This window comes from Diadema antillarum, unplaced genomic scaffold (assembly GCF_040938485.1).
Source record: "Diadema antillarum isolate AM-2024a unplaced genomic scaffold, OU_Dant_1.0 scf00000063, whole genome shotgun sequence".
Lineage (NCBI taxonomy): Eukaryota > Metazoa > Echinodermata > Echinoidea > Diadematoida > Diadematidae > Diadema > Diadema antillarum.
Window position 1 is genome coordinate 2,239,375 of NW_027270952.1, and position 24,189 is coordinate 2,263,563.

The following is a 24,189-nucleotide window of genomic DNA, read 5'->3' on the forward strand; positions in this document are numbered from 1 at the left end:
GACTACAAAATTATGCCTCCAAAAAATAAATCTGATCCTTTTGACCGATTTTGATGATCTGACTTCAAACTCAATTTTCTCAGCTCAGCCGTCAGCAACTTTAGGAACCTTTTGTTGTGGCAGGTCACAAATGATATTGCATGCTATGGGAAAATGAGAATGAAACGCAACTTCAGGAATGTAACATGAAATAAGTTCAAAGGCATTAGCTTGAGAATTTCCCAAACTGAAGGCTACAAATACCTCTGTGGTTTGCCATGACACAAGAAAACTTTGTATTTAATGTAGAAAATTATTACAAAAACACAAACTTTGAAGAAATAACAGAATCAGAAGAAAAGAAAAATGTGAAAAGAGTGATGACCCAAGTCACCGAAGTCCAAGTTAATGCAGAAACCTTGTGTCTAGACCAAAGAGAAAATTTATTAATTTAGAAAGGAAATGGAATTGACAGCTGAAAACCCACAACAGTTCAAGAGGGAGAGAAGGGAGAAAGAAAGTGACAGTGTGAGGAAAATATATAACAAAAGAGAGAGAGAGAAAAAAAAAAAAAACCTTTTTCTCCTCGAAATTATTCTCCGGACGATCCAGGGCATTCAAATACTTTTTGGTAAACAGTACGGGAAGAAGTTTGTGCCTGTAATTGAAAAACAATACATGTATAGCAAATACAGTGAATATAGGCAAAATAACACACTGAATGCACAAATACAAGGTATGAAATACTAGCAGCAAACACAAAGTGAAAAAAAGGCATTTCATTCACATGGCAAAAACAGTGTACATGTACGTCTCATACCAAATACACTTATATCAGAGACTCCAACCCAAAGCACCTTCTGATCTGGAGATTCTCCCGTCTGAAACCCCTAGTAAACGGGAGACTCAAGTTGATGTGTGTGAAGCGCGAAATTCCTAGGGTTGTAGATGCTCTCTGGTGCTATCTAAGGCTTATTTTTTCAACATACAATAGCAATAAGTAAGAAATCCTTTCTAACGGGAGACACAGAGCCAGGGCGGGAGAAATTGAATCTCAAACGGGAGAACGGGAGATTTTGCAAAAATGGGTTTTCGGCGGGAGATCTCCCGTCGAAAACGGGAGAGTTGGAGTCTCTGTTATATCTTTTGTACCCTTTCGCAAGTTCATCGACATTTAGGAAATTAAGAGCTTATATTAGATATTGTCTCCTGTAACACAAATTCTATGTATATTGTAGTCCAAGATGGGAAATTGCTAACTTTTCTTCTGAAAAGGTACAAAACATTTCTCATTCTGTCACTGTAGTTCTTCATCAGGAATTCAACCAATTGAATAATTGTGTTTAAAGTCTCAATTCGCAAAATAGTATACTGAAAAAAATACATGCCATGTACAGCATTTCATGGGGAAAATAATTCATGAAACAGGACTTTTAGACAATTTTGCTAGAGGTTAACGAAGTGACAAAGGACAACAAAGATGAAATAAAAATGAAGAATAAACACTCTTGAATTACAAAGCAAATATGATGATCTCCCATTCTGAAGGTGAGATACATCAAATCTGTGTTATGGGAAGCATTACATTTGGGTGATTATCAATTTTCACAAACATCAATCAGCAATAATGCCCCTCTGGATCTAAATAGCATACACTCGACCTGAACGTATGCTTCCATTAAAACCTTTTTAGCTCTGAAATGAAATGGTGTACGTTGGGTTTTAAATAAATGCCATTCGGCTCTGAAACAATGCAGCTAAAATGCGTCAACACCCTTGCGACCCTCATCAAGGGACGGAGCAGATTTTTTCATTTGGACGTACCTGATTGGTAGAAATAGGAGTATGAGGAGAGGGAAGACCATTTTGAGGTAGGGCCAGGGGGCGAACCCAAAGCCACACAGCAGTCCTAGCTGGATCACTTGGACTGCGGTGAAGAGGTGCATCTTGCGTTGGGGTACCCTCCTCACATAGTGATTGGGAGGGTAGGCAGCCTGGAGAGAAATGTGACATAGAGATTTGACCGGTTGACACATGGCCACTGACTTTCAAGTCAAAAGAGCTTGAGAAATTCCTTTTTCTAAACAGGCTTGGTGAGTAAATGGATTTTCCTGCAATGCTGGCAACATGTGAAAAATTATAATTGGATTCAAATTATGAGATGACTACCTCATACATTAAGGCAACGAACACATCAATCTCTTGTTGTTGTTGTTGTTGTGCAGTTATTCCTTTCCTTTGAGAGAGTCTCTCCTTCCCCTCCCCCACAACAATACAAAGAGATTACAAGGACAAAAGTCAAAATAACCATTCTAAAGACACAATATGAAGAACTTGGGGGCCTGCTATGACAGAAAAATAAACAACATTGCATTCTTTTTTTGGACATTCATATCTATATTTTTCTCTCTGGAACACTCTTTCAATTTTAATCGATCGGCAGACTCAACAGAAACATTTAAAAAGAATCTGAAGTCTTGTATATTTATATCTTGTTTTGGTTAAACATCTGTTAGATTTGTTTATGCCTGTATATGTCTACCTCTCTCTTTTCCTTTTCACTTTTATATGTGTAACTGTATGTAATTCACTCTGTATGTCCCTCTGTGCCTCAGAATACACATAGGTCACTAGATAATAAATGCTGTTTCTATCCTTATCATTATCATTACTGATATAGGCAAACAGGACAGAAGACAAAAAAAAGAATAATACAAAAGAAAAAAGATTTTCGTAAATTACAAATTTCTATTAGAAGAAAAACCTGCAGCCCCTGATATACTATGCGTGTTTGAGCTGGATGCAAATCACACTGGGGCGGCGGGCGCAACCTACCTGCTCTGTGATGAGGAGCACGATGCGCTCAAAGAGCTGGTTGCCATCCAGGGCCGTGTAGGCGATGTAGAGGAAGAGGCCATAGAGCACGGCGGTGGGGATGTACTGGAGGGGGAGGGGTAGCATGAGCACTGACAGACCAATCAGGATGTGAGACAGCAGCAGGGTGAGGCGTGTCTCTCGCACCCTCACGATACTAATGGGAAAAAGACAATGGCAAAGATTATCACAAAACCTGCATTAGAAGGTTCACATCAAATTGGGACAAGGGATAGACTGTATTTTGCAAACCGTTTACAATCAAATGTTCCTTGATGTTACTGTTTTCAACTGAGGATACTTGATCGCAAAACAAGTTAAGCATCATTTCTTAACATTCTAAAGTATGTCCATCATCAGATAGAGCAACATAAAACCTTCCCAGTGATACCTCACTTCTGACAAAACAAGGAATGTTCTTGAAGTTATGATTGGAAAAAAATCACCTATTTTCATTACTTTCTTTGTTTTCTTTAATTGTAAACATCTCAAAATTAACAAGAATGGAGTTAACTTGTTTATGATCAAACTCTTCAAATATAGGAAGCGTGATTCCTGAAAGTTGACAAGTCTTGAGCAAAGCAACAAATGAATGGTCCTGAGAGCATGAAAGACTGAAATAAAATTTGCATAGATGAGTGATCATGAACAGAACACAAAGACTGGAAGGCAAATATACAGTTACAACAATAAAGAGAGAGACCATGGGAGCAATCTACACAAAAATTGAACCATAAATGTATTTACCAACTGACCACGCCACAAACAGCAGACAAAAAGAAGTACAGATGGGCAATAAATACCTCCACAAATATATGACTTAACTTTGTACTTTATATACAGCAGCACAAACCCCGATTGCATAAACTCAACGTGGGTAAGTACAAAATATTTTATCAGCATCTTTAAAAAAAAACAACACCACAATATCAAAATCTGAATATTCTAAGCACAAAAGTAGCTTAATGAGTGTATGCAGGCGTAAAGGTCATTGAACTCACATGTGGTAGACATGTCCTTGATCAACTCTCTCCTCCACATCGGCTAGGGCTCGGACATGGAGAGGTGAGTGGGGAAGAGCTGCATGCACCCAGGGCAGACCCAGGATTGACACCACACAGTTGACCAGAGCTACCACAAACAGGTCTAGGTGGTAGGCAGTGCCCTTCTTCAACCTGCAGACCAGCGACAGAGGCAGAGCGGCAACATCATTAGTGGCTGCCACCTTGCTACAATATTAGACTTACGTAGACTTGCTTGATATGACACTGAGTACACCACAGACTTCAATAGTCATTTGAGAAACTTCAACAAGTTTTGACACACTTTCATCCTCTCAAGCAATAATGTTGTAGCGGTTTCCAATATTTCTGTATTTTTTACTGTCTGGCTGCCGTCAATTATGCTGTCCGACAGCAGCATTTTGTCAACATCCACGCGAACTTTCCTTGTGCGCCGGCACACGACAGGTGCGCACTACATTCTTCGCCTTTGTCATCGTGCCGAGGTACGCGTATTTCACATTCCAACAGTAGTCGGATTTTCATAAACACACCTCTTGTTTTGCTGTCACGGAAACAACCTACCAATTAGTGGCGAGCTGTACACTTTCACCAGCCAATTACCACTCTCAAAGCTCCTGTCCGTGACACGTTTTCTCCGATCACGCTGTTTCATTTTCCACGCTTCCTCACTTCACGATTGGCTTTCATCCTGAGAGCACGTTCTAATCGTTGGAGTCACTCACGTCCGCATATCACGTCCGTACATTTCTTCCCACGTCTACGATACCTCGCGCCGTGGACGGTCATTTCATACGGATCATACTCCATACGGAATATCACACTTCCTCGGATTTTACACTTCGCGACATTCGCTGCCTTTTCACATCGCGGCTCGCCCTTTCTTCAGGCTGCACTCCAACCTGGGGATCTTTACATCGCTACATTCAACGCGATCGGCGCCTCGTAAACATCGCTGCATTCAACGCGATTCGCGTCCCGTCACATCGCTGCTTCGGTCCTGCTAGCGAGCTGTCTGTGGTGTGCAGACTCTGCCACAACCAGGGACCGCGCAGTTCTTCTATCCAGCGCTCCAGCGGTGGATCGACTCTACCCTCGCTTGTGCTAGCCGCGGCACTCGGAGGATACTCCACGCTGCCGCTGGATCATTTGTACATATTTATATGGGACACTGTCGTCTTCGGACACCCAAAGTGCATTCGGAGTTAGTCCATATTATTTAATATCAGTTCGGGAAGTGCAATACCCATTTCAAGGACACTGTTCACCTCTACTGGTGCCCTGGTGCTTTCTACAGTCCATACCCTACTGTCATACGGTCGGCTACCATTCCTGCTGGTGGTGCCTTCAGCCCCGTTGTCCTGTTTGCCATTCGGTGAGTTGTTAGGTGTTACAATATAGGCCCGTACCATAACACCTACATTGGTGACCCCGACGTGATCTGTATAGGGCCAACTTCACGTCTCATTACATCCTCACCCTCCACTACGACGAATACAATGGCTACCACCAGCCCCCCAGCGGACGTAATAGCGAACCTCACGGCACAGGTTCTGCTGCTAACAGAGCAGCTGTTCATACTGGTAGCACGCATGGACGAACGACGGTCTCAGCGAACGTCACGCCGTTCGCAACGGAAATACCGTCCTCGTCCTCGTCAGCGGTTCAGAGGCGGCAACCGCGGCCATGGAGGCGGGCCGCGCAGTGCGCCGCGGAAGCGAACCCCTTCCCAACTCCGACACGCTGGCAGGGAGTGCTACTTCCATTGGAAGTTTGGCGACGCCGCCCGGCAGTGCTGCTCACCCTGCTCGCGGCGAAAAAGTCCGATCACTTCCAACACGCCAGGGAAACAGCCCAGCCCCAGTCAGAGATTAGCGGCGACGAGCCCCTCTGGCAGCGACACAACTGGTCGCCGATCTCCCACTTCGGATCGACAACACCGGGCTGTCGAACACTCCTCGACCGTCACCGCAGCCGAAGTCAGCGCCCGCCCTCCTTCACCCCCCAACAAACCGAAGCCCTCGCCTACACTTCATTTACAGGCGTTTACTTACGTAGACTTGCTTGATATGACACTGAGTACACCACAGACTTCAATAGTCATTTGAGAAACTTCAACAAGTTTTGACACACTTTCATCCTCTCAAGCAATAATGTTAAATATTTTCAAGAAGTTCTACCTATAGTTCAACTTTCATCTCCTGATAGGTATTTTGCCACATCAAAATACACAGATGAGCTCATCTTGCATACAGCACCACTGTGGTATGTATCCCGGCCATGTCACAATATACTAACTGCACATTTGAGAAATACACAAAGTGCTTTGTGTGGGACTGGCAGGACAAAAAAAATATGGCACAAGTGCAATGAAAACTTGCAATATGGTACTGACTTTATTGCAACTAATTGACAAATTGCCCTTCAGTGACATAAACAAATACTGATTATTCAATGTTAAGAGTTACAGCCATGATAAAAATCAAGGGCTTATATAAGTCCTAACTGAGTGGGATTTGAACCCATGACCTCCTGATTGCTAGACAGGCATCATATCCACTAGATTAACAAACTTCCACTCGATGGCGAATGATGGTTCTTATCCCTTATATCAGCTTGTACTCTGATGTATACAAATTAATGATATTTGCATTGAGTTGTTTTTACTGCAACTGACAGATAAACAATTAATCATGGTTATTCTCCAAACACTGAATAGGCAGTCCTCATTAACATCTATGATTCTTATGAAGGGCAATTTGTCAATCAGTTGCAATAACTAAAACTCGGTGCAAAAATCATTGATTTGAATGGAACTGACTTGTTTGCTGGGTTGTTGACGAGGGCACTAGTGATGTTCTGGTCCATGAAGAAGAGGAGAGAGAGGCAGAACCCTAGCCCCATGGAGCCGGCTACCATCCCTATGCTGACTCCCTTGAACTCAGTCAGCTTCATTACATCTTCGTCATGGTACGGAAACAAGTCCGCTGCAAAGGAAAGGGACAGTCACTCTCATCATCATACCATAAAAGAGGAAATTTTCGCGTCAGTAATTTGTTTTGTTTTGTTTTGTTTTTGCGCACGGGCGGGTGAGATGAAATTTGAGCAGTGTTAATTCCGTGGAATTGAAGCAAAAATAGTGTTACATACAGTATAACAAACAAACAAAACTGTGTGCTTCTATTTTTGAGCTTTAGTTTCTTGTTACACGAAATGTATGAAGATTTGCACTTTTACAGTATGTATCACCCAGGAAAGAACAGGGACAACATTGTCACCATGAGAGTTTTGTCAATGATCGATTCTTGTAGTCATACAACAGCAAGGAGTAAATGATTGATTGCTTTAACCCTCTGATTGTCACATTACTTCCCTGTCCATAGGGTTGTGTGCATGTGAAATTTGAGCACATTTGACTCAATGGCACAGAAAAAGTTAAAGGTACAGTTTACCTCTGGGAGCAGTATTTTAAAGATTTTGAAGTTATCACATTTGATGCATATGTGTGGGTCAGTTGTATCACAAAACATCCTATCATATAAAATTTTGCAAGAAAACCTAAAATATAGGGAGATATCACTGTGTTTCTCATTCAACCATAACTGTAGACGGTTTAGTCTGGAAACAATTTTATTATAACTATTGTTCACATTTTGTATATTTAGCAATACTTAACATTAATTATACTAATTCAAATTTTTACATTGGTTGTTTCTATCCCTAATGCACATTTTAGAACTATTTTGAAGCACTAAAGCTGGGTTTTTGTTTCATCGGCAAATGGTAAATCATGCCTTTAACTATAAACACTTTACTACAGCAGTTGTACATGAATGTATCCTTGGGCATGAATATGATATCCATGGATAGATATCCAATAGGCAGAACAAAAAAGTCATGATTCTAATGACTGGTGGGTGTGATATCCTATACATTATCACTAGAGGGCAGCAACAGCATCTCTGAAGGGTACATCGGGAGGGCGCTGTTGCATGGACCTACACACCCACACCATGTTCTGCACATCCAATAAACTTATTCATATGGTGAGTATAGAGAAGAAAATGTCGAAATAATGTCAATCTCATTAAATCTCTTGATGTGGTCGTTGTTCCTGGCTGGTTTCCCCACTACAGCAAATACAGAGCCTTCAAAGACACAGTCTACTTGCTAGCTAGCAGTGGAACTTGCTTTGATATTGAACAAATGTGATCTAGTTTGACTGACAATTAACAAGCTTAACATCGTAATAATGAAATTGAAAGCAATAAGCATGCCATCCGACAACACCCCCTTGATTGCTAGGTTTATGTCTCTTGAACTTCTCTACAGGGTAGTGGACTCACATTCGGTGTTCCTGAAGATGTAGGATCCAACGAAGGACATGATGAGGACGGCTACCGGAAGAGCGTAGTCAGCCAGCGCCTCTCGCTTGCTGGCGTCTAGGAAGGGACTGTAAGGAAGGAATCACACGATGGCAGCACACAGGATTACATCTTGTGTGCAATGTAGATCTTATATGGGACAGTCAGAGTGAAGCTGCTATTGGGGGAAGTGATGAAAAGGCGGGAAGTCGTCCGTGAGTGGACTGGAACGAACCAGACAGAATCCCAGGGAGGGGTGGAGGACAGGGATAGATGGAGGAGAATGGTGGCCGTATCGTCACTGGTGTCCGGGCGACATCACCAAAGTCATGGCACCAAAGTTCTTGCTCAGGCAGAATGTCAAAGCTCTCTTTCTAGTTCCCACCAGTAGGGGATACCACAATCAAAACTCTGCATATTAACTGACTTGCTTTGCAGGGGTATTTTTTAGCAACGACGCGTATGTTGTAAAACCCCTGCAATGTTAACTCTCAGTGGGGACTTCTATCTACGGTTGTATAAACCCCCTCCCTCCCCCCCCCAAAAAAAAAAAAAAAAAAAATCAATCCATTTTGGAGTCCTGTTTAAAGAAAAACTATACCCAAGCTATGAGTTGCACATCTAGAACATATGTTTTTAGTGATAAAACTCAACCAAAATCTTGGTGAGGAAATGTATTGTAGGACTGCTAGAAATCACCTATTGCCCTTGACCATCATATACACACACATCCCCCTTTTTAAAAGTGAAGCATGCAGCTTTTGAGGTTACAAGTACTTTTGAACCTTGATGACCTGAACAAAGCTCTCTCACACACAAATATCAATAAGGCTATTTCAGACATTTTCTACACCGGGCTCATCTTCTGAAACAATCTATCCAGTAATATGAAAAACTCCAATGCCTCGATGCAATTTTGAAACAATTTCAGGTGCAATTTCTTGAAAGAGCAAACTGCTTTCTCCATACTTTTTCAATATAAACCCCTAGCCGTGTCTCCGTCCCTTTCTATGTATTCTGTTTTACACATCGTTCACATTTTTCTTTCCTTTGCTTCCTTTTTAGGCCGAGTCCTGTGTATCATATAGTGCTGTAAATAACTTTGTGCTGTTGTTTTTCTGACAAGCCTATTAAGCCTTTATTGGTCTCCAACAGTAATCGCCATATCTTTATGTCAAGGTCTAGAATGTGATGGTACTTGTTTTGAAGAACAAATAACATAAAGAAGAATGGCATTATTTGTGTCATGTCATCAGAAATGTCTTCAACTGCTTCCCTCACACCATCTTTGTGCTTGTGTTTGGATTTATTTCAACATGTTCACAAAAAGAAGTATTAAAGTGCTTTAATAGGAGAAAGCTACCAAGAGGCAAAAATCCCCTCTGAACGACAATGCAATGAGGATACGGCGACTTGCCCAGGGGCACAGCCACTGCCTCCAGCCGACTCGGACCAGGGACCTCAAGGTACAGCTACGGTGGTGTTATGATCCACCCATTAAGAGAGGCACATTGTACCCACCTCTTTGTGAAGTTGTAGAGAGTGACCCCCAGCCAGAGGGTGCCCAGCATGAGGAGAAGGTAGAGGATGCTGGAGTCCCTGTGGCACTCGCCTGCCAGGAGGACCTCTGCGGTCGTATTGCTGATGAGGGAGGCGGATGGGGAGGCTGAGGGGAAGATGGTGGTGGGGATGCTGGTGGTAAAGTTGGTGGGGGTGGTGATATTGCTGTCGTTGTAGGCGGAGGAGGCGAGGACGGTGGTGGCGGCGGTGGAAGCCATCGCCGCAACTGCAGGGCTGACAGACCCTGTGCATTCTGCTGCGTGGTAGTGCTTGTTGAACTCTGTAGGATGTCAACACATGTACAATGTAGCACCAATCAAGCTTAACTGTGGTAGTTGCAATTTCATGTATCTAATAGTCCACATATTGTATTGTTGTTGTTGTTGCTGTTGCTTCCAGAAATATATCATGATAACCTTTGAGTGACTTTTGGGCTAGCTCAATTTCTCAGTAGTTGAAGAAAGCATGATCTTGTTACCACACTTAATCTCTGTCTCTTCAAGCCTAGACCTGTAGAGGCATACAACTGAGGGGGTTAATCTTTCACCTCAATATAATCTCAATATGAGCATGAGTAGAAGAATTAAACCGTTGAGGACGAGTCCCAAGTATGATTGGGCAGGCGTCTATGGGAAATGCCTGTTGTAGCAAAATCAGTCTGTCCTCAATGGGTTAGTGTAGTCTTTCTAAAGGTCCTATACAAGATTAACAAATATTCATTAGCCCCACGTCAATTTCATTACTCAAGATTAAAGGAAGTTGTTAAAAATGCATCCACACTCATTTTTCTCAAAGATATCTAAAATGAGTGGATGATACCTTTAGTCAATGACAAAAATATACACATTCAAACTTGTAAATTGACATAGAAATCTCACAAGAAATCATACAAACTTTAGATATGATTTCCTCTGACTTCAAGAAGGATTCTAATTTTTGAGGTACAAAAGGGACCAGAGACTGGTGCCACCTCCAAAAGTCAAGGAATTCTGAAGGTCATGGGAGAAATTAAATGGCATTTGATTTTTATCATTATCTTATTGATTTTTTTTTTCATGGTTAGCGAACGGTCAAGGATTTTTACAGTTAATTGCAGAGTGAAGGACTTCTGAGATTTTCTTTTGTTGTTGTTGTTGTTTTGATTCACTGACTCTTCAAAGCTTTCAGCAGCCCTGCTGGAGAGGGCCCAGGGATGCACTAACCTGACAAGCTGCATGTTTAATCATATAAAAAGAAAAGAAAAAACAGACAAAGACAAAGAAGGGTAGTTTCTTTTTGGAGTCTTACCAAACGCCAAGTCTTTGAAAGCATCTACACAGAATGCTATTGACACAAAGAGCGAAAATATCTCCTCCGTGGACCTGCACAATAAAAATAAACCAAAACAGAAACAAGTTCAAAGACACAGTGTCAAAACAAACAGATAGAAGAGAGAGTATTAATATAGTTAATGCATAATATTGTTAAAACTGAAAGAAGAGGAAAGATGAAATAGCATTCTCAATTCAAATTTTTGATAATAGGAAGAAATTTGTCAACTATTATTATCACAAGGGATATGTTCTATTCTTCTTGGCTGAGTAATTACCAGGCACATCTCTTCAGTACTGTAAGTGGTATGATCATCTTTACAACTGTTTTGACATTACTATAAAGGTATGTGAGAAATAGGCCTCTCTTCTGCAGAAACCACCTGTTTTGTTTTTGTCTGTTTTTTTTTTTAATACTGATCACACTTGATATCAGCAGTTTATGGACCCAAGAACCAAATACTCACATCAGAACAGAAAAAGTGGCTTTCACTTTAATACGAACAATACATGAGTTCCTGTTCTTCAGCGACAAACAAAAAGATAATTATAATCTTATTCTCTTTGTTTTGCTTTTTTCTTAATCTGACATCATGAAGACATACAACTATAAACTACTATCAACACCCAGGGGAAAAAAAAATCTACTTGATACAATAAACTGTGGCATGAGCGCATCACAGGGAAAACATATAAAAACAAACACCTGTTCAAACAATATCAATTAGTCCTCTTAAAAATGTGTTATGTGCTCCTGGCAAAGAAATACAAAAACAGCTGCCTCTGCTTGAGGACAAATGTGCCCACTAAAAGACATGAGACAGTTGTACCAATACAGACAGAAAACAAAAGACACACACATGCACACACACACACAAAAAAAAAAAAAAACACTTCTCCGAGGGACGGATGAACCGGTTGGATTCTGGGGATTGACAAGCCGGCGTACCTGGTGGACCACTTCATGAGCTTGCTTGCGTCAGCGAAGGAGTAGATGAGGAGGAAGAGAGAGTTCCAGATGCCCACCAGGGCGTACATGGAGAAGAAATCCAGGTTGAGGTCCTCGCAGATGGTGTACAGGACTGGAGGACAGAAGGAATGATGAAGAAACAAAATAATGAACGCTGCGCTTGCAATCAGAAGGGTAACAATGTTTCATCAAAACATACTTTATTCATGAATGCTTTTAGCATGTGTACACATACAGCACACCCTCACACACACACAGTGTGTGCACTCATACTGGTTAGTAAAGAAGAGTCAGAGATATGTACACCCACACAATCATTGAACAATGTCTTTGTGTTCATGTGGGCAACAATGTCCATGTGGACCTAACTTGCATACACAATGCATGTACACACATTATACATCCATACAGTTCAGCAGAAGTCGTGAAGTAACATCTAAAAAATAAAAGTATGAATAATGGTTGCAATGAAATCCTTTTTATGACCAAAAAAAAAAAATTCCTTGATTTTCTTAAAGGCACCTGGAAGATGTTCTAGAAACTCTCATGTTTCATACAAGTAATACCACATGTACAAAGAGTATAGTAGGCTGCTTTTCAACAAGTTTGGCACATAAGAAGTCACCATCCACAGCTGACGAACAACTGCAAATTCAAGAAGGGCCAGTAAAGGATATTAGTAGCTGCTTTACCTCTTATATAACTAGTTACATTATGTGAGGGAAAAGAAGAGACCTACAACAGAAAACTTTAAAGGGATGGTACAGTATTCGTGGAGATGAAAATTGGGCTGTAACTTTTTTGCGAGATACCAAGAACACACATGTGAAATAGTACAGAGCATACCATTTTAAGAGGAATTCAAAGTTCATTTGATGAAAATCGGGTTTTGAATAGCTGATACATCCAAAAACAAAGTAAAACAAAACGATCGTAATAAAAGGTAGGTCCCACACACTTTATTAGGATCACTCTCTTTTGGATATTTCAGCCATTTCAAAACCAATTTTCATCAAATAAACGTTGAAATCCTCATGGAATGACATGCTCTTTCATATTTCATAGGAGGTTTCTCACCATCTCACCAAAAAAAAAAAAAAAAAATGATAAAAACCTGCAGTTAAGTCTCTGCCAAAACTATACGATCCCTTTAAATTTCACTCATTTTGAGATCAGAAGATGCTATAAGTGTGAGGGAAGGGGCTTTGAAGTGCAATGTAAAACAGGAAGGAAACAAAAAGAATCATTGGTATTACATTCAGAGAGATAAAAGCTACAGTATGTAAAGAAACAAGAGGAGGGGCTTTCAGAGAAATGGGACGTGGATTTGAGAGGAAACAAGATCCACACTTTTGAGATCCAGGTATGAAGGAGACGGGCTTTACACCCTGAACAGTTGTATGTTCAATGATCTCTTCCCTGACGGCTGTTCTCCTATGCCTGATATCCTGGGGGCATGTGGGATGTATTCAAACATCATGGACCCTCAGCTACTGAGTACGGGTTTACAGAGCAGCCAGCACACTGAACATTTCTTGCTGTGCTAGAGGATCGATTACTGGGTATCGTTTTGAGGTGCACACAGAACTCACACAGAGTAGCTAGTGTGTAGTGCAGCAAATGATCTTGAGCATACAATCTAATAAACATACAGCGTAGCATAGGAATGGTTGATACAAAGTCTTGGTTTATTCACTGACATTAGGGGATATGATTAGTATTCCCTTTTACAGCCTTAAAATCATGACAACATGCCATGAAGGATAAGGAGTCCCTACCAAGGGTAAAAACAGTTGTGAAAATGATCAGCATATTAACCATGATATCTCATCATACCACAAAATTGGTTTTTAAGAAATGGCTTTGACTGTTTTATGTCCAGCATGAATTTTTGATAGAATATGATAAAGCACATATACACACCGAAGACAGCACCATAGAAAAGGCAAGAAAGGAAGTATACTAAAAGAGACATACGTACTGAAGTTCAACAAAATCTGATCTTTTCATTTCTGTCCCAATTGAATGCAGAGAGAATTTTCAGTGTACAGTGCAAACAGACAGTGTGGGGGGGGGGGCAAGAGAGGGAGAGAGCGGGCAAGAGAGGGAGAGAGCGGGAGAGGGGGAGAGAGGGAGAGAGAAACAGAGAGACAGAAAAAGAGAGTGAGAGTGGGAAGCAGTGAGGCAGAGCGGGCTTCGTACGATGACTGCATAAAAAGCTAGTTGAGCATGGTCCATTAGGCATGACAGAGCGGCAAATTGTAGCCAGGCCTGCCCCGGCAAGCCCCCGCTTTCCCAGGGTCCGGGGGTGTGCTATTTTTGGGGGAGGCTGCTTTTATATCGGGAATTATGCAGACGGCCGGATTGCGGCGCACAGGTGAATCAGCAATGCTCCACGGCTTCTTGAGATACATTTTCACATCACAACATAGGCCAATGAGCAGCCACCGTGCACATAAGCAATGCATGGAAAACACTTTCTGTGTCTTGGCTCTTAATCTGTCTTTGATTTCTTGGGTGCTGGAATAGCGAGATTCCATCATCTCTCCTGCTTCCAATTCTTCATGCTCAACTACCTTAAAGCCTCAATATAGTTTTCATGCAGGCAGAGAAGCATTTCATTTCTGCAACAAAACTGGCTCAGTCCTACTCTCCATGGCTGACTACACAAAGTCTCTGGCTCTAGCGATCAAATTGGTTCGGCAGAGATCAAAATGATCTTTGAAAGTACTGGAGATTATGTTCAAGAATGTCACACTGATGCAATTCAAGTGTATGGGATTTTTAGTTTCATTGTCAGATACAACATGTTAGCATCTTTTTGTTCTAAATCTCCTGCAGCAAATAAAACATGACTAAGGATGTAACAACAGGTCTTTCAGGTCTGTTCACGGGGTATAGTATATGTGTGGTATACGAGTGGTGAAAAAGATACTACTGGCCCTTGTATGTGGCGTTATATCATTTAGAGAACAGGGTTAAAAGGGGATTAAAAGACAAAGCCTCTATTCAAACATGGCTTATCAAAGACAGGAAATACCTTTTAGTAGCTTTGCAGTTTATGCAAGACAAATCCTGGCCAATAGAATTACTCATAACTGAGCAATTTACTATTATTGTGATAAACAAGCTAAAAATATTCCTCTCAGGTGCACGGCTATATACAGTGTACATTCCAGGAATTTTTCTTTTTACAATCATGCCCAAAGGAACAATAAAAGATGGGGTAAATAACTCAACCTAGTTTAGGTGTCTCAGAAGAAATGGCAAGAAGGCTCATCTCTTTGTCGAGATAATTGATCATTTTCTCATTATTCGATGCTCCTTGAGACTTTGTGGCAGGCTAAACTAGTCTTGCCCCCAAGCACATTCTATCCCTAACATATATTCTTGCACTGCATGCGCATGATTCATGCAAACCAATCTGGCTCCTTACACGATTTAATCAGGGCTGGAAATGTCGGGCTTCTTGGGAAGCAATTATGTTCATTAGTATTGCCTCCTTTTCTGAGCCCCTTTCCTTCCCATGCACAAAATGAGCATACAAACTACAGCACAAACACTAAAACATGTTGGTATGGAAGGGGATACCATATTTACTGCTCTCACAGGAGAGGATTAGGCACACGAGCAAGATGTCAGTGCCCTGGCACAATTGCTTCTATGAATTCAGCTAAAATGAGTGAAAGGTTGATGTCCTTAAGATCTTCCCAATACACAAACAATCTAAAATTTTTACATCATTATCTCATTGTATGTCTGTTGCAGACTTGGCAGTTACGGTCCTCTTGTCTCAGCAAATTTAAAAAGAAATCACCTGAATTCTGAAAATGTTTCTTCTTAAGAAAGGATACCTGACAATGTAAAAAAAACGAAGAAGTTTGTTTGACGACCAAAAAACACGAGAAGAACCACTTAAAGTGAATTTCTGCTCTATAGAGGCAGAGCTCCTCCCTAGGAGTGGCGACATCGTCAAAGGCTAATCTGCACCCAAGCATCTAAAAGAGTGCCCAATGACAAGGCAGGGTGAAAAATCCGGTACATAGTGGCCAGCACACCTCATGAAGACACTGCAGTAAGAACAGTATGGTATGGTTTATAGATAAGATGTTAAACCCTCACCTACCTCTATCCCTGGGCAGGGGTGTATCCAGGATTTTTTCTGGGGGGGTCGTAATCAGAATTTTTGGACCTTTACCTTTGCGAGGGAGCGGAGTGACCGAGCGGGGCGGGGGGAGGGTGTGGGAGGGGGGTGTTCCCCCTCCCACGGTAGGGAGTTTTTTAACTCTGCTTCATAGAGGCAAATGGACATCAGATGGAAGCTTTGAATGCAGGAATGTTTTAGATAAAGTGTCATGAAACGACATAGGGTAAAAAGTTTGAAAAGTGGTCGGCAGACTGACAGACACTGAGCCGAAAATGATGTGGTATACAAATGTGGTGTACAACACCAAACACCTCAAGATCAACCCTGGTTAATCAACCTGCTGTGATGTGTGAATAGGAAGGGCACCAGACTTAGAGAGAGAGAGAGAGGGGGGGGGGGGGAAGGGAGAGAGAGAGTTGGCGAGCCAAACTCCTATCCCTATGCGGTCAGCACATTACCCTATGATTGCTTCCATTCCACTCCACTGCTCTGCCTTCCAAGAATTGTCACTCACTAGCTAATTGCGTTTCTCGCGCATGACATATTCGTCATTGATACAGAATAAAGGTGGCAGGGAAAAAACAAAATAAAACCAAAGAGGGCAGAAAACTTGGCCTGAGAATTAATATTAATAGACCAAAAAAATAAATAAATAAATAAAAAATCGGCTTTCCAGCACACTGGTAGATGAAATTGCAAAGTTATGGCACTAAAGAAAAATTGAGAGTATTTGCCACCATAAGGGCAATAGGCTTGGTACTCTACTGCATGTTTTATTTGTGACCATTGGGAGGGACCCATATCATGAGTTTGTTTGTTTGTTTGCTTGTTTGTTTTTTGTATGTGTGTTTTTTGACAATGTGCATTCTAGATGAATCATCAGAGCAAACTTTACACGAAGCAAGAAAAGGCAAACTCAAGAACGATGCAATATTTTTGTCGTCATTTCAGATGGCTTTTGATACAGTTGCTGGGCAACTTTTGCAGAACTATCACAATTTTTTTTCCCCATAAGTCAAGATTTCCCACCGTCAGTGTGAATGGTCTTCGCTGTGTAGGTAAGATGATGAAATGCTTCCAACATGTCCCATTCAGAGATGTAAAAGAGATAACTTGGGCTATTTTCCTCAGGCCAGCTTGCCTAGCAATGCATCTCCAGACAGCACAAATGACAGCTGCATCCACACTGAAAAATAGTGGGTTAATGATCACGATCCAAATCCTGAAATTTTTTGCAACAGTTCAGACGGACAAAAATATCCCATTAATTGCTGATCGTAATAATCTGTCAACCAAACTGCATGTGCCCCAAATCTACCGAAATGATGACCCTTGCCCTGGTGTTTATGCGCTGTTCAATCATGTGGGTTTTAAATGATGGGACGAAAAATCTCGAAATTTTTTGCTCTAGCATTCACACACACACCATGCTGCAAATTATCTCTATTTCTCAAATCATTGTGATATTAAAAACAATAGCAAGATTTTGTGGGATTTCAATCGCGATGTTGATCTCGATGTCGACTGCGCTATTTAGCAGAATTTTTGTGTCCACATCCATATGGGCAAAAAATCTTGAGATTTGAATCGCGATGCATATCTCGAAATTCGCATCCTGCTAATTTGCATCAGTGTGATTCTCACTAATGACCAGTAAATAAAGAACACCCACATACCAAACTGAAGGGCATCTATATGTATATAATCTTGTTATTTGCAGAGGCATAACATGGATGATTCAGAATTGATAGTGACATTTCTCTAATCACCCGAAGCTTCTGTCGAGGCATGCAAATGACATTAATGTAGTCGATGGTGTTTTCTTTTTCTCTTTTTTTTTTTTGGGGGGGGGATACACTGAACTGCTTTCTCAATAGCAATCAACACATAGGTCTAACTAAATCATCATTTATGTGAATAATCACACCAAAAATTAACTTTTCTGCTAATATCTGTTTACAAGAAAGGGGCGGAATTTGACTTGCATGACATTTTTGTTTGTTTGTTTTTTTCTTCTTCTTCTAGATCCTTGAGTAACTCTGGCTGTGGCTGATAAAAGTGAGATAACTCCTCACGCAAGTAGAAATTGGATGACACACACAGCAACATCAGCAAGAATGAAGTGAAAGGTCAAAGGTATCTGCACTGTCACATCGTAATCAGACTCCGTATAAGGACTCAAGAAAATGAAGGAAATTTGTGCTCATGGAAATAACAAACTGTGCTTAATTGGCCCACATCACGGATCAAGAACGGTTGCCCACCGCGACAGCTGGCGAAGGCTACACTTTTCACGATCTTATTTACCGAGCAGTTACATCATTACCGCACCTAAGTACGTGACTAGTGAATTTTGGAACAGAGTGTGGCAAGTTCTATGTATCTTTTTGAATCTAGACTCATTATTTGGAGATGGCTTTATCCTTGAAGACTTGGTGGCTAATGTCTTCAATAATGATACACTGGGTATGTTCTGCATTTGGTTCTCTTTGTTTTGTTTTGATTTTTGTTGTTGTTTTTTCTTTTCCATTCTATATTTCATGATTAAAATCTGTTTGGTTTGCCTCACTGAAAGTTGGTTCACTTTAATACTAGGTATAACGATGAACATGAATTGCAATTCCAATCCAACAATGTTTGATTCTGTTCAGTATTTCCTTCTTTATTTCCTAAAGAAAGAGTATATTTCCATCCGCAGAGAAAGAAAAAGAGAAAAGCAGTGACCTTATGCCTGGAACTATATATGAACATTATTTGATCAAATGAAATTGGCTAGCAGTCATATCTGACCTTATGCAGGGATTAGGGTTGGGGGAGGAGGAGATTCAACAATATAAAGTCATCCTTTCTCTCAGTGTTGAAATACTTTGAATTGGATATACACTGCCATCAGTGTGCTGTCTGTCCAAACACTGCCATATGTCAACTTGCACATTTGTATACGAAATGTCTCCATATCAAAAAGAAAGTTTTACACCTGCCATACACGTACCTTAAAGGGATGGTACAGTATTGGTGGAGATGAGAATTGGGCTTTTAACTTTTTGCGATATACCAAGAAAACACTTACGATATAGTGCAGAGCATATCCTTTTAAGAGGAATTCAAAGTTTATTTGAGGAAAATCGGGTTTTGAATGACTGAAACATCCAAAAAACAAGGTAAAACAAAGCGTTCGTAATAAAGTGTGGGTCCCACACTTTATTAGAATCGCTCTTTTTTGGATATCTCAGCCATTTCAAAACCAATTTTCATGAAATAAACGTTGAATTCCTCATATAATTACATGCTCTTTCATATTTCATAAGAGGTTTCTCATTATCTCACCAAAAAAATGTTAGAAACCTGAAATTAGGTCTCAACCAAAACTATACGATCCCTTTAAAGTATAAAGCTTGCCTTCTATCAAAGATGATAACACTGCTAGTATCAAAGCCCTATTATGTACAATGGGTATATCTTTTATCTTTATATAGTATGTGTGCATTTACATATTCATTGTGATTGTACTGATCCAGTCTTAAGACATCGCATCATCAAACACACACAGAGAAGTTTTCAAGCACAGTCACAAATGTGGTAATTTAAAGGGACAGATATCTACTGAAAACAAGCAAGATGTTTTATTCTGCTACTATTCAGAGTGACAGTAACTTTTTACTATACTAATAGTTATAAGTGGCAAATATGTCTTTAACTTTGGACAACATGTTTGGATCTCGTCCTGGATATTTCACAGCAGAACGAAAAATCGTCGGGTTGTCAGTGTCTGGATGATCTACCTCAAAAGTTTAAAGGCATAATTCTCCATTTGCAGATGACACTAAAACCCAGCATTAGTGCTCCAAAATAGTTTTTTTTGTTCCCAGACGATAAATAGGGAGGGGAAAAGGGAGGGTGGAGGGAGAGAGAGAGATAAAGAATCTCAGATTCTCTTTCAATATCTAGTCCCTTTAATGCTCCAATACTGGCAAGGGCGTCACAGACAGAGACATATAACTGAGCAGAGGCTCATGGGAACACGTAATCTACCAGCCAGTGTCCATCAAGTGTCAATTTCACTGAGAAAACTCAATCGCGAGGCCAAAATTTATCCCAACCTGTAATCTTGTCTCCAGGAAGGTGGATCCTAGTGACTTCTGTGAGATGCGGGGAATCTTCCTATTCACACACACACATACAAGTGGCCGTGTCCACCAAGGTATTTGAACCGAGATTAAAACTTTACAGGTTGTTGCATTTAGCTCCCTCCAAGCCAAAAGCAAAGGCACATGGTTGCCAAATGAGCAGCCATGTAACATTTCGAAGGTGTCTCTAACAGTAAAGCTGCCATATTTGTGTCCATCTCACATTGATTACTTCACAGACAAGTAATGTAAGGAGCAGCAGAGCAGATGAATTCATGCACACAAGATTAACTGATGTGCACTGCATAGCCAGAATGTTTTCAGAAAGTATGCCACAATGGGTAATATATCAACAAACAAATTAAACAAACACTTAAACAAAGGCTACAAACATAAAACTTTTGATTTTGTTAGTACAAAGTACAGAAGCATGTTGTACACCAGGTATACTATGCCGCATTACTGTAAAAGTGGATAGTTTTCACGCGACTAATTTTACGTGCTCAGCCGGGTAAGAAGAGTCTTGTGTGTTTTTAATTCCGCGGAATCAAGACCTCAACTACTGGAACATATGGCAAGCAAAAATATTCGCTTGCTTTTATTTTTGCGCTAGTTTCTGGTTACGTGAAATGCGCAAAAATTTTAACACTGTGAAAATTTCCACTTTTACAGTACATATAATACAAACATCACTTAAACTGGGCCACTGATGTTTCGCTGCTTGTGGTTTCACTGCTTGTCATTTCGCATCCCACGGTTGACATCGCTATGACGACCCTTCATAGCACACATTCCCGGCCTACCAGACCTCGATTGAGCCAAGATGGTGGTGACAAGTGCCGCGCGGTGATGGTCGGCGAAGCAAGCCCGTCAATACTGGGCGTCAGCTCACGCTTGGAACTCGCCCCCTGACAGCAACGATACACGACAGCCAACCACAACGACTCCGATGGAACCGAAATAGCAGTGACGGGAACGCAGATAGGAGTGATGAGAATGGCGATGACAGCAAACATGAACACTGTCAAAACTCGCAATCAACCCATCAGCCGGTCTAGCCCCCTCCCCCGACATAAAAAAATGGTAGTCTTGTTTCACTGTGAGCGGAGCGCGCAAAGCAGCAGGAAGTCTTGTGCCTGACTAATGCTGATGAAAACTCTCAACAAACGTTCCCATCTATTCCTCTCCTGGCCTGCATCATGCCAGAGCCTGCCGCACTCTGAGACACGCCCAGACAGTGATGATGTAATGATCTCCTTGGCAACAGGTGACAAAGACTCAGCTCATCTTCCCATCTAGTCTCAAAATATTGCATTATGGCACACAACAAAAGGCCTTTCCATTTACTATCTTGAATGAAGTAGTGTATTGAGGGACAGATATCTACTACAAACAAGCCAGATGTGTTGTTCCTCTAGCAAGACAACTTTTTGCAACACTTAACCCATCGAGAATGGGCTGATTCTGCTCCAACACACATTTCCCTGCAGACACTTGCCCGAGTATACTCGGGACTCGTTCTCAACGGGTTAATAGCTATGAGTAACAAAAAAAATAATAAGTTGATAACTTTTCATTAAAACATATTTGGGCATTTCATGGTTGAAGGAGAAACTGTCGATTAATATTTTTTAAAATATCAAGCAAGCAAGTTTTTATAGTCAAACAATTAGTTTCCAAGGGAAATGACAAAGCTGTTTCCCACACGTCATTCAAGATAATCTTTTATCTTTTCTGGCCACAAACTTTAGAGTCCCCAAAATATGGCATTGCTGTACTGGTTCTACAGTCTTCAACAGCGTAAAACAGGTCTATGTGAAGAGGTTGATAGTGAAATGGTGGCAGACTTGCATACACTATGGGAACATCTTACGAGGGAGGCATCTTGTTTTGAACATAATAAGATTTCAAAAGGTCAAATTTTGTTCTCCCATGAATCACTGTTATTGAAAGCCCACTCCACCATGAATGAATGAATGAATGAATGAATGAATGAATGAATGAATGAATGCACAAACGATCACACAAATCAGTCAATAAGTAAACAGACAAACACATGGAGGAATGAATGCATACATATATAAATCAATCATAAATAGATAGATAAATAAATAATTCAACAGGTACATGATACATAAATGAATACAAAATAGAAGAGATAAATGTAACACATGACTCAGTGAAAACAATATTATTGCTGCACTATAATGTATTAACAAGTTCTGTGAAAGATTGAGGAAAACATTATCTAATAACCCTAATGTAACAACTACCCTATCAAATAGCAACTAGCAAATTGAAAACACTTGGATAGTGATATGGAGCACTTGCTTTTATCCTAATGGGGAAATATCTGGTGAGGAATAGTAGAAGATACTGCAGAAGTGTTTTGAATATAAGGTAAAGCAATACCCATCAAAGAGAGTGTATAATGATATAAGCTCTTAGCTCTAATCACCAGAAAACCGTTTCTTTTATCAGGTCATCCCATTAATCTTTGCCAACTCTTGGGAACACACATTTCACAAGGTTTCTTCAGACTGTTCATTGTGAACTTTACAGTATCTCAAAAGTACCTTGCCATGTCATAGCCTCTAAAAAACAACAGCAGCCGAAGCATCGCAGCAATGACAATCTCATTCATCCTGATGACAGTTTGCATGGAATGAAAAGAAAAATATAGCGTGCACTGGGTGCAGAGACAGTAGCTGCAAAAGAAAGACGGGGAGAGGGTGAGGAAGATTGAGAGAATGGCAGATAGACAGATAGATAGATAGGTAGATAGATAGATAGATAGATAGGTAGATAGATAGATAGATAGATAGATAGATAGATAGATAGGTAGGTAGATAGAAAGATAGATAGATAGGTAGACAGGTAGATAGGTAGATAGATAGATAGGTAGATAGATAGATAGATAGATAGATAGGTAGGTAGAAAGATAGATAAATAGATAGGTAGACAGGTAGACAGGTAGATAGATAGATAAAACGATAGATAGATAGATGAATATATGATAGAGCGAGGAATATAGAGATAGACAGATGAATATAAATATAAATAGATGGATAGATGGATAGGGTATGGATGGATAGAGGGATGAGAGAGAGAGGGAAAGGTTGCAGACAGGCAGACAAATAGATGGAGACAGACACAGATATAAAAATAGAGAGAGATGTTCCGTGACAGTGCGGCAGAAAAAAAAAGAGAGTGCGGGTAGGACCCAAAATCCTCACTGAACGTCATCAACTTACTCTTGATGTAAAGCGCCAGAGGAGCCGTAGTCAGCATCACTATAAGAGGCTGGCCTCCGAAGAGGGAGAAGAAGATCCCGCACATCGTCTGGGAAATGATCACTTTCTTCACATCTACGTACAGACGAAAGGAAGAAAAAAAAAAGAGGAACAAGCAAACAAAATAAAGAAAATGTCTACCAGACATACAAAGAGAAGACATTGGTTGCGATGTCAGCATTCTTGATGATCAAATTAATGTTGCGTGCAATTTATTGGTGTGTGACTGCACGACTCATTCTCGATGCAACTTGAGCAGTTGAGAGTGAAGCTCGACACGGCTATTCAAGGAGGTGGATGGAAGAGTCAAGCCCAGCCATCATATCTGTGTCTCCCCTTTAATAATGAGCAAACATACAAGTATATAAAATGCATGGATGTATTGCCACCAGTATGGAAGCGCTGTGACTGTGTGTCTGATTACAAATTTCAATTTTTTGATGGGGAATGAGCTTTGTATCTGGGGTGTGCAAATGTGCTTTCAAATGACTAACGTGTGTTTTCATTTGCCTGTTTTATATACATTCAAGCAAATGTCTTGGA

At 40.7% G+C, this 24,189-nt stretch overlaps 1 protein-coding gene across 1 annotated transcript in view; it reads right to left on the reverse strand.

Moving 5' to 3' along the window:
- The window catches only part of LOC139716258 (solute carrier family 4 member 11-like), a 58,948-nt gene that overhangs the window by 5,407 nt on the left and 29,352 nt on the right, over window positions 1-24,189 (reverse strand). Inside the window, exons 6-15 of the mRNA XM_071627826.1 lie at window positions 23,608-23,721; window positions 12,059-12,191; window positions 11,087-11,160; window positions 9,761-10,079; window positions 8,222-8,328; window positions 6,697-6,862; window positions 3,855-4,028; window positions 2,815-3,010; window positions 1,804-1,973; window positions 556-637 (exon numbers count right to left, since the gene is read on the reverse strand). Of these exons, the coding sequence (XP_071483927.1) occupies window positions 556-637; window positions 1,804-1,973; window positions 2,815-3,010; window positions 3,855-4,028; window positions 6,697-6,862; window positions 8,222-8,328; window positions 9,761-10,079; window positions 11,087-11,160; window positions 12,059-12,191; window positions 23,608-23,721 (1,535 nt within the window). The remainder of the gene's footprint in view (window positions 1-555; window positions 638-1,803; window positions 1,974-2,814; window positions 3,011-3,854; window positions 4,029-6,696; window positions 6,863-8,221; window positions 8,329-9,760; window positions 10,080-11,086; window positions 11,161-12,058; window positions 12,192-23,607; window positions 23,722-24,189) is intronic.